At 56.4% G+C, this 11,818-nt stretch overlaps 1 protein-coding gene across 3 annotated transcripts; it reads right to left on the bottom strand.

The window, feature by feature from the left end:
* Positions 1-942: 942 nt before the first annotated feature.
* Ubxn6 (UBX domain protein 6) lies at positions 943-8,175 on the bottom strand. Of its 3 annotated transcripts, XM_048341963.1 has the most exons (12): positions 7,969-8,174; positions 7,759-7,823; positions 5,614-5,777; positions 5,278-5,345; positions 4,633-4,761; positions 3,728-3,825; positions 3,215-3,290; positions 2,691-2,775; positions 2,391-2,610; positions 2,183-2,313; positions 1,906-2,054; positions 943-1,420 (listed from the first exon to the last, which is right to left on the bottom strand). In XM_048341963.1, exons 3-12 carry the CDS (start codon positions 5,699-5,701, stop codon positions 1,292-1,294), a joined length of 1,173 nt encoding a protein of 390 aa, XP_048197920.1. In that variant the 5' UTR covers positions 5,702-5,777; positions 7,759-7,823; positions 7,969-8,174; the 3' UTR covers positions 943-1,291. The 3 variants fall into 3 exon arrangements, with proteins under 3 accessions (XP_048197920.1, XP_048197919.1, XP_048197918.1); XM_048341962.1 differs by lacking the exon at positions 7,759-7,823 and having other exon boundaries at positions 7,969-8,175; XM_048341961.1 differs by lacking the exon at positions 7,969-8,174 and having other exon boundaries at positions 7,759-7,922.
* Positions 8,176-11,818: the final 3,643 nt, after the last annotated feature.

Here is an 11,818-nt window from a genome sequence, read left to right as displayed (position 1 = left end):
TAGAGCAAATCACATGGTGCAGATTTATCTCACATTTAGAGGCCCAGGTCCAACACTGGCCTCTCCCCCCCTGCAGGGCTGGGGCTCCAGGGAAATTCCATGCTGGCCTGCCTCAGCTCCTTGAGTTCCCCCCCCCCCCCACCCCGCTCCCCATCCCTTGGCTCCTGAACCGCTTCTTCCCCTTCCTGTTGGTATAGCAGCAGTGTACCTGCTCCTAGCCTGCTTCTGACCTTTGACCTGTGAGGACCCTGTGGTAGAGCTGGGTCCTGAAGAGTTAAGGATGATCGGGTCCATCACTTGATCACAGGAAGAAGTCACAGGTCCTGAGAATTTCGGCAGTATATAAAAGGTGAACCACTGATGAGATGTGCCTTTGTGTGGCCTGGATGTGGTATGCGCTTGTCACCACAGTTCGAGGGGACCTCTAAGGCATAGCCTGGTGACGATTAGGTCATAGCCCTCTAAAGACTCAGGCTCATGGTGTAACCCGAGCTACTTAGGAGGCTAAGTAAAGATGGAGGTTTCAAGCCAGCTTGTGCAGAAAAGCACAGGATGCCATTACCAGCTAACAAGCAAAATGCCAGACTGGAGCTGTGACTCAAATGGTAAAACACCAGCATGAGCAAGCATGCCTAGATAGGTTGGGCCCTGTACTTGCATGTGCACACAGGCACAGAGGTTAAGATAGCTGTGTAGAACACTTGTGAAAGCTGGCTGGCCCTGCCTCTCCCCCACTGGTTTCCTCTCACCCTATGACCCTGGCCTTTCCCAGGTGCAGGTGCCTATCGTGCCATCCACCATCAAAACAGCTACACAGCTTTTCATAGCCTTGGCTATCTTAAAGCATCAGAACATACTCAGGGCTGGGCATTATGGGTACAGGGACAGCCCCTAAGAGCAGGGAGCCATGTACTGGGCAGCTACAACAAAATACCAAGAAGCTATATTTAAATATCCTATTTTATTTATGTTCATAATTTAGAAATTACACATCTTAGGTGCTGCTTCTGTCCACAGCTTGTGGGCCCTGTCCTCAAGCTGAAGATCCACAAGGCCCACCTCTGTGTACCCTAGGCTCCACAGGGCAGCGGCTGGGCTTGGACACAGTGATGTCCCTAGTGAGCTCCGGTGCATGTCCAGGGCACCCCTGGGACAGAGTCTCTGGGACGGACCACCAGCACCCTCCTATGGCCAGGGGATCTGGAGCGAGGCAGCAGGGCAGCTCCAGGGAGGGGCAGGGATGGGGAGAGCATGAGACAGAGCCGCAGGCCGAGCCAACCCTGCTTTTATTTCAGGAGAGTTTCTCCATGGCCTCCAGGAGCTCCGGTTTCAACACCAAGGAGTCCAGCTCAGTCCCTGCAGCCCTGATGTCCTCCAGCACAGCGGCATCCCAGGAGAAAGTCAGGAGGGCAGAGGGCACCTAGAGTGGGACATCACAGGTCACCTTGTGTCCCTGTGAGCTCACAACAGGACAGTCGAGTGGAGTTGGCAATCCCCCAACAGAGACTCCTCTGATAGGTGACCTGGGCTCAGACTCAGCCCCAGCCAAAGCCATCAGACACAAGCAGAACCCAAGGTTCCCACTTCCCCACACTGCCAGCCTATGGCCTTCCCACAAGGTCCCTGTGTCTCAATCTCATTCCCAGGCTCAGAAGACCCCACCCTCCTTTAAGACAAGGGAAACTGAGCCACCAAGAAATTACAAAGTTGTTCGAGATCACACGGCCAGTATTAAGGTGGCTTCTAAACAGACCCAGGTGAGACCCTGTTCCTAGGCGCTGTCCCACGTCAAAGCATAGATTCTTGTGAGTCCACTGGGGCAGGGGCCCACGGAGGCGCCAAGGGGACACCCTGGCCCCACAGAATCCTGCCTCCTGCCCGCACCCAGCACGGCCTCTCACTCACCAGCCCGCACTCATTGAAGGCCAGGTTCTCGCCTTCCACCAACTTGTGCCCTCCGGATGCCACCAGCTCAAAGGGCAGCCAGTCGCTCTGCAAGGACTCGCGCACGAACTGGTACAGCGCCGACATCCGCTCCCGGGCATAGAAGGTGCCTGGAGACAGGCAAGGGGAGGGATAGGGGACGGGCGGCTGTCAATCCCGGATCCTGGGCTCTCCCGGCCCCGCCCCAGGCGCAGGCGCAGCAGCGCTAGGTGTACTTGCGCCCGCCCCGCCCCCTCACCCTGCAGGAGGCAGCCGTCAGGCAGGCGCACGCGCAGCAGCGTGTAGGTGTACTTGCGCAGCTCCCGCTGCTCCTCCTTCTCCCGCATGGCCTTAGTCCGCAGCACGCTCAGCCGTTCCACCGCCTCCGACCTGCGCCCCAGACCCAGATCAGGCCATCGCCCTTCTCCCCAGGCGCCCCCCCACCCAAGGCGGCCTCAGCGCCCCACCTGAGCCTCTGCTCGCGCTTGAGCTCCTCAATGGAGAGGTTGAAGAAGTCTGTGGGGAGGTCGAACTGCGCGGCCCGGGCCGAGGGCCGGAAGACGCGGCGCTGGCGGTCCAGCTGCGCCCGCACCGGCTCTGCGCCCACCAGCCGCTCCTTGAGGCGCTCCAGGCTCTCGGGCTGCGCCAGCGCCGCCTCGCTCAGCACGTAGAACTCCTCCGGGGCCTCTGTGCCAGCACCGTGTCACTGGCCGCGGGACGGGCCCTCGCCTGCCCACCCCGGCCCCGCCGCCCTAAGCGCCCCTCACCCTGGTCTGGGACGGGCAGCAACACCCGCTGGAACCCGATGGCCTCCAGGAACTCGTGTGTCCCCTCCAGGCAGTTGATGCGCTCCTGGGGGTGAGGGCACAAGGGTCACACAAAGCCCCCCGCCCCCTGCCAGTGTCTCCACTCTGCGGACAGAGCCCCAGACCTGTGTAGAACTCTACACAGAGCCCAGTTCCAGTTCCCACCAGCACCTTACAGGGTGCAGGCCCCACATGTCCAGTGCCAGGGGCAGAGGAGGGGGCTGAAGCCCTAAAGGACTGCCAGCAGAGAACCCCCAAGGTGGGGAGTGGCACCAGTACGCCAGGTGGGGTGGCATCTGTAACCAGGTGCCCAAACCCCACCACTCCAGTGTGCCCCAAAGAATCTGACCTGCACTGGGCAGGGCAGATAGAACCATCCTGTGGAGCCCCAATCCCACAGGGCCTTGACCACCCCTGCCCTGCCCTGCCTCTGGCCAAGGCCCCTACTGCTGCTTCTGTGGGAGACCAGGTCAGGTAGGACACACCTGGAACACCTTGTTCTGCAGCTTGATCTTCCGGTACTTTTCTTCCTCAGGGTGCAGATGGATGTTGTCCAAGTACCTGGGGGGGAGGAGGGGAGGAACAGAGGCTCAGAGCCACAGGGGCCAGAAGCAAGGGGAAGCACCTGTGAGCAGAGTGGAGTTGTGGTCTCAGTGACCCCACAGACATGACAGCCCATGCCTACTGGGCAGGAGCCTAAGGCCAGCACCTGGGCCCACTCAAGGGGCCTGCTGCCCTGGGAACCCACAAGCTACAGCAGTAGCTGAGTAGACAGCTAGAGTGAGGGACCACCAAGCATGGCTGGAGGTCCCAGGGGCCACCGCCTGGGGTGCTGACCAGTGGGCATACTCAAGCCCTCCCCAGTTTGCCCAGCCCAACACCAAGAGTGGGCTCTGGCCCTGTCTCCACTCCCAAAGGAAGCAGCAGTTCGAATCCCTGTGTGCTCCACACAGGCAAAGGCAGCCCGGCCCTTTCGAGGGATCCCATGGTCCACTCACTTGGCGATGGTGTCCACACCCAGCTTCACCCGGTCGCGGTCTCTGTTGAATGTGTGTATCTTCATGATGGAGGCAGCCACAGGGTCCTTGGTGAAGTGCTTGGGGAGGGGAGGGCATGGTGACGACATGTGCCACGCATGGCACTGCCCACCCATGATCTTCTGTAGCAAGTAGTGGCCTTGAGAACTTGGGGTGCCCATCTCAGCCCTGGGACACCAGGCACTTCAAGGGGGCAGTAGCCCCACCAGGGCCTGCCCAGCTCTCATCTCTCCCAGAGCTCCTGGGAAGCAGGTGTGGGCTTCGGGGACATCCCAGCACCGCTCCTCAAGGGCATAGGGAGACCTGGGCAGCTGCTGGGGACACAGAGATGGCAGACATCTCCAAAGCTCTCTGGCCACCTTCAAAGCAGGAAGCCTGGATGCCAGGGCAAGTGCAGGGGCAGGGAGGTGGGCAGATACAGGCAGGGCGTCCCCAGGATAGGTGTCACCTAGGATCAGTGGGCAGGGGACAGGCACCCCCCCCACACATCTGGGGAGGAGCTACAACCCTCAAGAGGGACCCCAGAAGTGTCTCAGTTAAGAGATAAGGAACGGAGGAAGGGCACATGCAGCAGGAAGCAATGTCCACAGGGGAAGAAGGCTAGACAGCACAGGTGGGAGCCTGATGGTTTTCCTGCATGGAGCTTCCCAGAGGACAGACACAGCATAGCAAGGGGACAGACAGGAGACACACCATGTCTGAAAAGGACCCAGAGCTCCCAGCTCCTGCAGATGAGGCAGAGACCAGGCGCTTGGATTCGGGTATGAGGTGACCTCTTTACAGAGGGCGGAACAGGGCAAAGCAGGTAAAACCTCAGCCAGGCTGTGTGTGGCTCTAGTCCCAGGGATGCCCTTGGGGCCACTCACCGACATAATGGCCTCTTTGATGCCAGTGTCCCGCTGGTCCCTCCTCAGGGTGGCCCCCGTGAGTGGACAGGTGAAGTACACACCGGTCACCGCCAAGGGGCCTGAGCCTTCCTCTTTGGCCTCAGGCACCTGGGGGCAAAAGTGTCTGGGGTCTGACTATGGCCAGAATTCACCTTGAGCCACAGCACAGAGAGGAGCCTCCCAGGGCCAGACATCCGCACCCCAATGCTGTCCTTACTGGCTGCTAGCCCTGGGCCACCTAGCAGTGCCTTAAACTCTTGGGGTTCCTGGTGTTTGAAAGGTCCCTGCTCAGGGACTAGGGAGGGCAGAACCCAGAGCAGACTTCTGGGGCAAGAGTTTGGGGTGCCTCCCCTGAAGAGAGAAGCTCGAGTTGGGGGCCAGCACCCACCCCTGGGCTGCACAAGCCCCAGCTCTCCGCACTTTAAGTCCTGGGCACAGCTAGGGTTGTTGCATTCTAGGAATCACGGGGACCTGGGGCTCTGCTCCCTGGGACACCTTTGGGCCGAGCTCTCCTGAGGGCTGAGCCCATCCCAGACCTCCGCACTCTTACCTTCTCCAAGGGGGGCAGGGGAAGCCCAGCTGGGGGGGAGGGGATGCTACTGCCATCACTGTTAGCTTAGTTACCGTCTTGGTCCCAGAAGCATCCGGGCTGCTGCTGCTGCTGGTTGCCTCGGCTTGGAGCTCCTTTCTCACTAGGAGGGCAGAGGGAAAGGCAGGTGGGGAAGAGCCAAGACCCCTGCACAGAGCCCCAAGCCCCTCCCTGCCCCATGCTCCCGAGGAAGGTCCAGTCCTGGAACCTTTGCATCTACTCAATGCTTGATTTTTTCCACAAGGAGTGTCCTGCCACCCAAGCCCCTAGAGCCTGGGTGTCCTGTGGGTGTTCCCCATGTGATTTCAGAAACACACCAGGCCCCATGTAACCATGATCCCAACCTTGGTGGAGCATGACCAGCTGCTTACCCTGGTTCCTGATGGAATCCTGTGACGTGGGACCCCGGGACCTGGGCTGCTTCTGCTCCAGTCGCGCCAGGGCTGCCGCAGCTGCCATCTGTGCTTCATCAGTAGGTCCCTGGCGGGGCTGCCGGAGGGCTGGTTGTTGGGACTTTTCTTTGGGGGCCTTCTCTCTAGAGGGGCAGAGACAGGGGAGTTGAGGCCGACACAGGATCCAATGGAAGAGCATCTGTTACAGACCCCATTAGACAACCCTGTCCTGGCCCGCATAGGCTGTCCCTCCCAGCCCACCCCTGGGGGGGTGGCAGTGACAGGGAGACTGCTTCAGTTCTGCCCCTTTGGGGCCTCTGCCAGGCTCTAGCATCTCCAAGTGCAGACAAGGCCAACACACTCTTGTGCCAAGGTTCCCTGACGTCCCAGGAATGCAGAGGGCTTGCTATGGTGACATGATCCTGCTTCCTTCCCTTTCTCGAGTGCCTGGTCATGCTGGGGTCCACTGTAGCTAAGCCCATGGGGCTCCCAACAATGTGTCCCTCCATGGCACCTGGGACCGGCTCCTGGGGCTGGCTTGCAATGGGTCCTACAGGACTAGCTAGGTCCACAGGCCTTTGGAAGCTGGATTCTCATTAGGAACCCTCATTCCTCTTCCTTCTTTCTGAGTAGAACAGACCATTTATGTACCTTTCTTCTCCACCCCTGCCCTACACACTATGTCTTCTGTGGGACAAAGCAACACTCCAAAGCCACTTCACTGTCTGCACTTGACCCCCACTGCTTTCTACATGCCAAGCAAGCAAGATTCCCTGAAAAGTCCCCAGAATGTCCTGCCTGGGACAGGGTGACACAAGGGGATCTGGCCTCCCAGATCCCTCAGGGAGGTGATTCCACAAATGACCCAGTGTCAGCTCAAGTGCCACCTTCTCAGAGATGTTATGATACACACCTTGTTGGTGGATCTGTCATCTGCCCCCTAGGGAGGGACATCCTAGTGTACCAACCCCCTGTCATCCCCTGCTGAGGCCTGAAGCAGGAGGCCTGTCTGTCCTGCCTTCCAAAGCTGCAGGCTTGTTCCTGGACCTCTCCTCCATTCCTTCTCTTCCCTAGGCTTGGTCCAAGGTAACCATCAGCCCCCGTGCTCCTCTGTCATATACAAGCCCTTCTTGACCCACCTCTTTCCCCAGCTGCCCCCTCAAGCTGGGGAGGGACCTGGATGAACATCCCTCCTTCCCAGACCTGCCAGCTTCCCTCCTAAATTTTCTATTATTCCTGCAAACCTTGTCCTAGCTACAATCTGTCCTTGGTCCCGATCACCCTTCTGTCCCTACAAGGACCCTAGCTTGTCCAAGCTCCGGTCTCTCAGCCATCCACCACCCTGGGGGCTGTCACAGAACCCCTCTGCCACAATCCCTCCCCTCCAGACCTCCCAGTTTCCCATCCCACCAGCACACTGCTTCCCAGACTTCTCAGGCCTTATAGTGCCCTCGATAGAGCAGCCTCTGACCCTTCACCTCACCCTCCAAAGTTCCCCAGAACCAGAGCCCAGATCTGTGTTTCTATAGATGATAAGCCTCACATAAAACCCTAGGACTTCTTTGTACTTGTCAGCTTCAAATCACTGGTCACCAAGATTGCCCCACACCATCTGGGCTGCTATAGGAGCGCATTCCCACGATCCTGCAGGCCTCTCCCTCACCACCCACTTCACTCCTATGGCCTCTCACTCATTTCCCACGTCCTGCAACCCCAGCCCTCCAATGCCCTCCACCAGCTCCATTCCTTGGACTCCAACACGCCAGCCGTCCAGCCTCGCCCCCAAGCTCTCCCCGCAGCCCCTTCCAGGCTCCGCCCCCGCTCCGCCTCCCCCCCCCCCCCCGGGCATCCCCCTCTCCCATTGCCAGTTCCGCCCCCAGACCCTCCCCGGGGCCTCTCCTCCGCCTCCCAGACCCCGCGCTCCGCCCCCGAGGTCGCCCCTCCGTTCACCTCACGCGCTCCGCCCCTGACACCCGCCCCCAAAGCCCTCATCGCCAGATTCCCGCCGCCCCTCCAGCTCCGCCCCTCGCCCAGGCCGCCGCCCCGGCGCTTCGGCTCTCAGACCCTCTCCCGGCCCGGCCCGGCCCGCCCCCAGGAGCCTCAGGCTCTGAAACTCTCACGCACCCCACGGAGTCTGTGAGTTTCTGACCGGGCCCTGCGCTCTTGAACTTGATGTCAGCTTTGATCTCCTGGAAGAATTTCTTCATGGTGGCTGCGGCCCGGCGGCTGGGGGCCGCGGGCGGGGGGGAGGGGGACGGGGGGCACACGGCCCTACCGGGGAGGAGCCGACGAGGCCTACGACCGGAAAAGAAAAAAAAGAAAATAGCGCCACGCCGGAAGTCCCGCCCTCGCGCGGCCGGGCACGTGACAATCGGCCCGACGCGCCTCTCTAGCCTCCGCGTCTCGCCTGTGGGGGGGGGGGGGGGCCGCTCTGCACCGTGGGGCGCGTCTCGATGATGCTTCCGGACTCCGTTGCCAAGGCGACGTGCGTGCTTCCCGCCGCTGGCCGTGTCTGGCGTTCTTCGCGGAGCACGGGCGGCGAGAGGGTTGGCATCGCTGGGCCTGGCCTTTGCCCTGCGCGGGAGCCTTCCCTGGCTCTCCGGCGCTTACGTAACAAAGTCCCTCTGGCCCCCGGGCCATGGGGTGGGAGAAGTTCTGGGGTTGAACGGATTGGGGGATCATTTGGGCAGCCAGGGTGGAGAGAACAGAGCCAACAGGGGCAAGTGTAGTGAGCTGTACCAGACACTTGGAGAGACACTGGCAGATACTGGGGAGCAGGAGACCCTCCCACACACACACACACACACACACCACACACCCCACACACGGCCACCAGACCTGCTCCAAGCCTGGGGGAAAATATCCTGAGCTTTCTCTAGGAAATGCAAAGGGCCAGCGAGGCTAGGGGGGAGAAGGAGGGGAAAGAGGTGATCTGACCCTAGGAGGCTTCAATAAGAAACAGTATGTGCCACTGGCCCCCAGCTTGATTCTCCTATTTATATTATCTATATAGCTGGGATGGCATGTACACACCATCACACCTAGGATTTTCTGTTGAGATGGGGTCTCCTGAGTGTTTTGACCCGGCTAATTTGGAACTGCATTCCTCCTGTAGCTGAAATAACAGACATAATCCATTGTGCCCACCTATTGGTTGAGATGAGGGAGGAGGGGATCTCACGAACTTTTTCTCCCCAAGTTGGACCGAGTAGGTTACAGGAGATTTTACACTCCTGGGTTTCGTGGGTAAGGTCCAGCCACCCACTCCAGCACATTAAATAAAAGATGATTAATCGAATAATCGTGAAAGGCAGAGAAAAGTATTTTATACTTAATAGGCAGCTGGAAGGATAAAGTATTTCCACAAAACAACAACTTTGCTGTGTCTATAAATAGTGTGGGGGGAGGGAGCTGGGAATGTGGCCTAGTGGTAGAGTGCTTGCCTAGCATGCATAAAGCCATGTGTTCAATTCCTCAGCACCACATATATAGAAAAAACCAGAAGTGGCACTGTGCCTCAACGGGTAGAATGTAGCCTGGAGCAAAAAGAAGCCAGGTACAGTGTTCAGGCTCTGAGTTCAAGTCCCATGACTGGCAAAATAAATAAGTGGGGGGAATTGACAGAATAAGAGGTATGAATGATTAATAGTTCAGGTCACAGGTGTGTTCTGAAATCAGAGGTGTAGAGGGTAGTCACAGCCAGTCTGACAACACATTGTCTCAGTCATTAACACCAGCCTCCCATTTGCTTCTTCCTAGCTTCCAAGACAGCTGAGACTTGACTCAGGTCACAGGTGTGTTCTGAAAGCAGAGGTGTAGAGGGCAGTCACAGGCAGTCTGACAACACATTGTCTCAGTCATTAACACCAGCCTCCCATTTGCTTCTTCCTAGTTTCCAAGACAGCTGAGACGTGACCACTGGAGACAGTGGCTTAGTACACAGAATTCAAAAGTATAGTAGAGGGCTGGGAATGTGGTCTAGTGGTAGAGTGCTTGCCTAGCATGCATGAAGCCCTGGGTTCGATTTCTCAGCACCACATAAACAGAAAAGGCCAGAAGTGGTGCTGTGGCTCAAGAGGTAGAGTGCTAGCCCTAAGCAAAAAGAAGCCAGGGACGGTGCTCAGGTCCTAAGTTCAAGTCCTAGGACTGGCAAAAAAAAAAAAAAGTATAGTAGAGACTAGGAGGCCAAGTTTTCTGCTGCTTGTAATTCATGGGTCCAAACCAAGTAGTCATAGCTCCTCAGCCAAAGCAACTTTTAAGCACTTGTTACAGACCCATGGTCCACTTCATAATCATCTTCTGAGCTGGGATTATAGCATGAACCATGTTGCTGGGCCTACCTATGAAGGTTACCTTACCATCTTGGGAACAGCTACCTTCTCCCTGTATCCTCATAAGGCAGAGCATGCTCTGGCGTCTCTGCTTCTAAGAGAAACATGTGCAGTGCAATCTGATCTCCACACTCCTACCATCCTTTGACCATAAAGCCTTATGGAGCTTGGGTGCTGGTTGCTCATGCTTATATTCCTATTTAGGAGTTTGAGGTGTAAGGACCACAGTCCAGAGCCAGCCCAGACAGATAATTCACAGACACTTTTGTTCTCTAATTTACTGGAAAGATGGTAGGCTAGAGCATGGCTCAAGTAGTAGAGTGTCAACCTAGAGTGTAAAGAAGGTAGGCCTGTAATCCTGCCTAGCTAGAAGCTGAGATCTGAGGATTGAACTTTGAAGTCAGCCCAGGCAGGAAAGTCCATGAGACACTTATCTGCAAGTTACCATCAACAAACAAAAAATGGAAGCAGATCTGTGGCTCAAGTGGTGTAGTGCTAGCTTTGAGCAAAAATGCTCAGGACAGTGCTCAGGCCCTGATTTCAAGCCCCTGGGCTAACATAAAAAAAAAAAAAAAGAGCCTTATCTCCAAGTACAATTGAGTGGGGTTTCACTTACATGTTCAACATAAGATTTCAGAGGTGGAATAAATAATTGCATAGCACCTAGAATGGAGTTTCTGGATTATATGGTAAGATAGTACTTAACTTTTTGGTGGATGCTGGTGTTCAGCTGGAACCCAGGGCCTGATTCATGCTAGACAATGCTCTATCACTGAGCTGCACACCAGCCTCAGGTGGAACTGGAAGCTAACCTTCTAACTTCCATGCCCATGACCTCTGGTCCTTAGTTCACCCTTTCCACATTAATTGACTTTCTCCACTGACTCATCCAATTTGCATTTTTTATCCTGTCTCATCTTCCTTACTCGTGCTGCCATATTGTCCAATTGTTTGTTCTGTTCTGTGCCAGTCCCGGGGCTTGAACTCTGGGCCTAAGCACTGTCTCTTAGCTTTTTTTGGTCATAGCTGGCATTTTAACCATTCGAACCGCCGTGCCACTTCAGGCTTTTTTAGTGGCTAATTGGAGATTAGGCTCACAGATTTTCTTTCCTGGACTAGCTTCAAACCATGATCCTCTGGTCTTAGCCTCCTGAGTAACTAGGATTACAGGTGTGAGCCACTGGTAGCTGGCCATATTGTCCATTTTGAATGGTGCAATTCACATGTTAGAAAGTCTTCAGTGGTGCCACAGGAGAGCAAGCTGCTGCCCGCCCTGCCACCCCCACTTTGTTGGTCGTGAGGCTTGAACTCTGGGCCTGGGCACTGTTAAGCTTTTTTGCTCAAGGCTAGTGCTCTACCACTTTGAGCCACAGCACAACTTCCAGTTTTCTGATGGTTAATTGGAGATAAGAATCTCACAGATTTTTCTGCCTAGGTTGGCTTCAAACCATGGTTCTCAGATATCAGCCTCCTGAGTAGGATCATAGGCCTGAGCCCACCAGCACCTGGCTCTCATAATGTGTAGGTTAGCATTATATATTAGTACACACAATAAGCACATCATATAAGTGTGTAAGGTCTGCCGCCGGGGGAGGGCTCCATGCAGATGGGTCCCCACCTCCGTCGTCTAAGTCTCCGCCCATTACCTAGGTAAGTGGCACACCTGGAGGCAGTTAGCTCTCCCCAGCATGGAGCCCTCCCCCGGACTGACCTCACAATATGTATATTGGATATTTTGGCCTATAGTATGTACAGTATACTTAGGTGATATCCATATATACACCTATGCGTAAAGTATGTTAACATGTGTAGTCTGCATGTTTTCTGTGGTCTGAGAACATAGTGGACACAAC

Source organism: Perognathus longimembris, chromosome 3 (assembly GCF_023159225.1).
Source record: "Perognathus longimembris pacificus isolate PPM17 chromosome 3, ASM2315922v1, whole genome shotgun sequence".
Taxonomy (NCBI): domain Eukaryota; kingdom Metazoa; phylum Chordata; class Mammalia; order Rodentia; family Heteromyidae; genus Perognathus; species Perognathus longimembris.
This window is presented reverse-complemented; position numbering and strand designations above follow the sequence as displayed.

Excerpts from the sequence above, each read along its gene's own strand:
- Ubxn6 (XM_048341961.1), bottom strand. The coding sequence starts at position 7,841 with ATGAAGAAATTCTTCCAGGAGATCAAAGCTGACATCAAGTTCAAGAGC. Across the intron at positions 5,346-5,613 it reads GGATTCCATCAGGAACCAGG|TGAGAAAGGAGCTCCAAGCC; the intron begins GTAAGCAGCTGG and ends CTGCCCTCCTAG. Across the intron at positions 3,826-4,632 it reads TCAAAGAGGCCATTATGTCG|CACTTCACCAAGGACCCTGT; the intron begins GTGAGTGGCCCC and ends CCCCTCCCCAAG.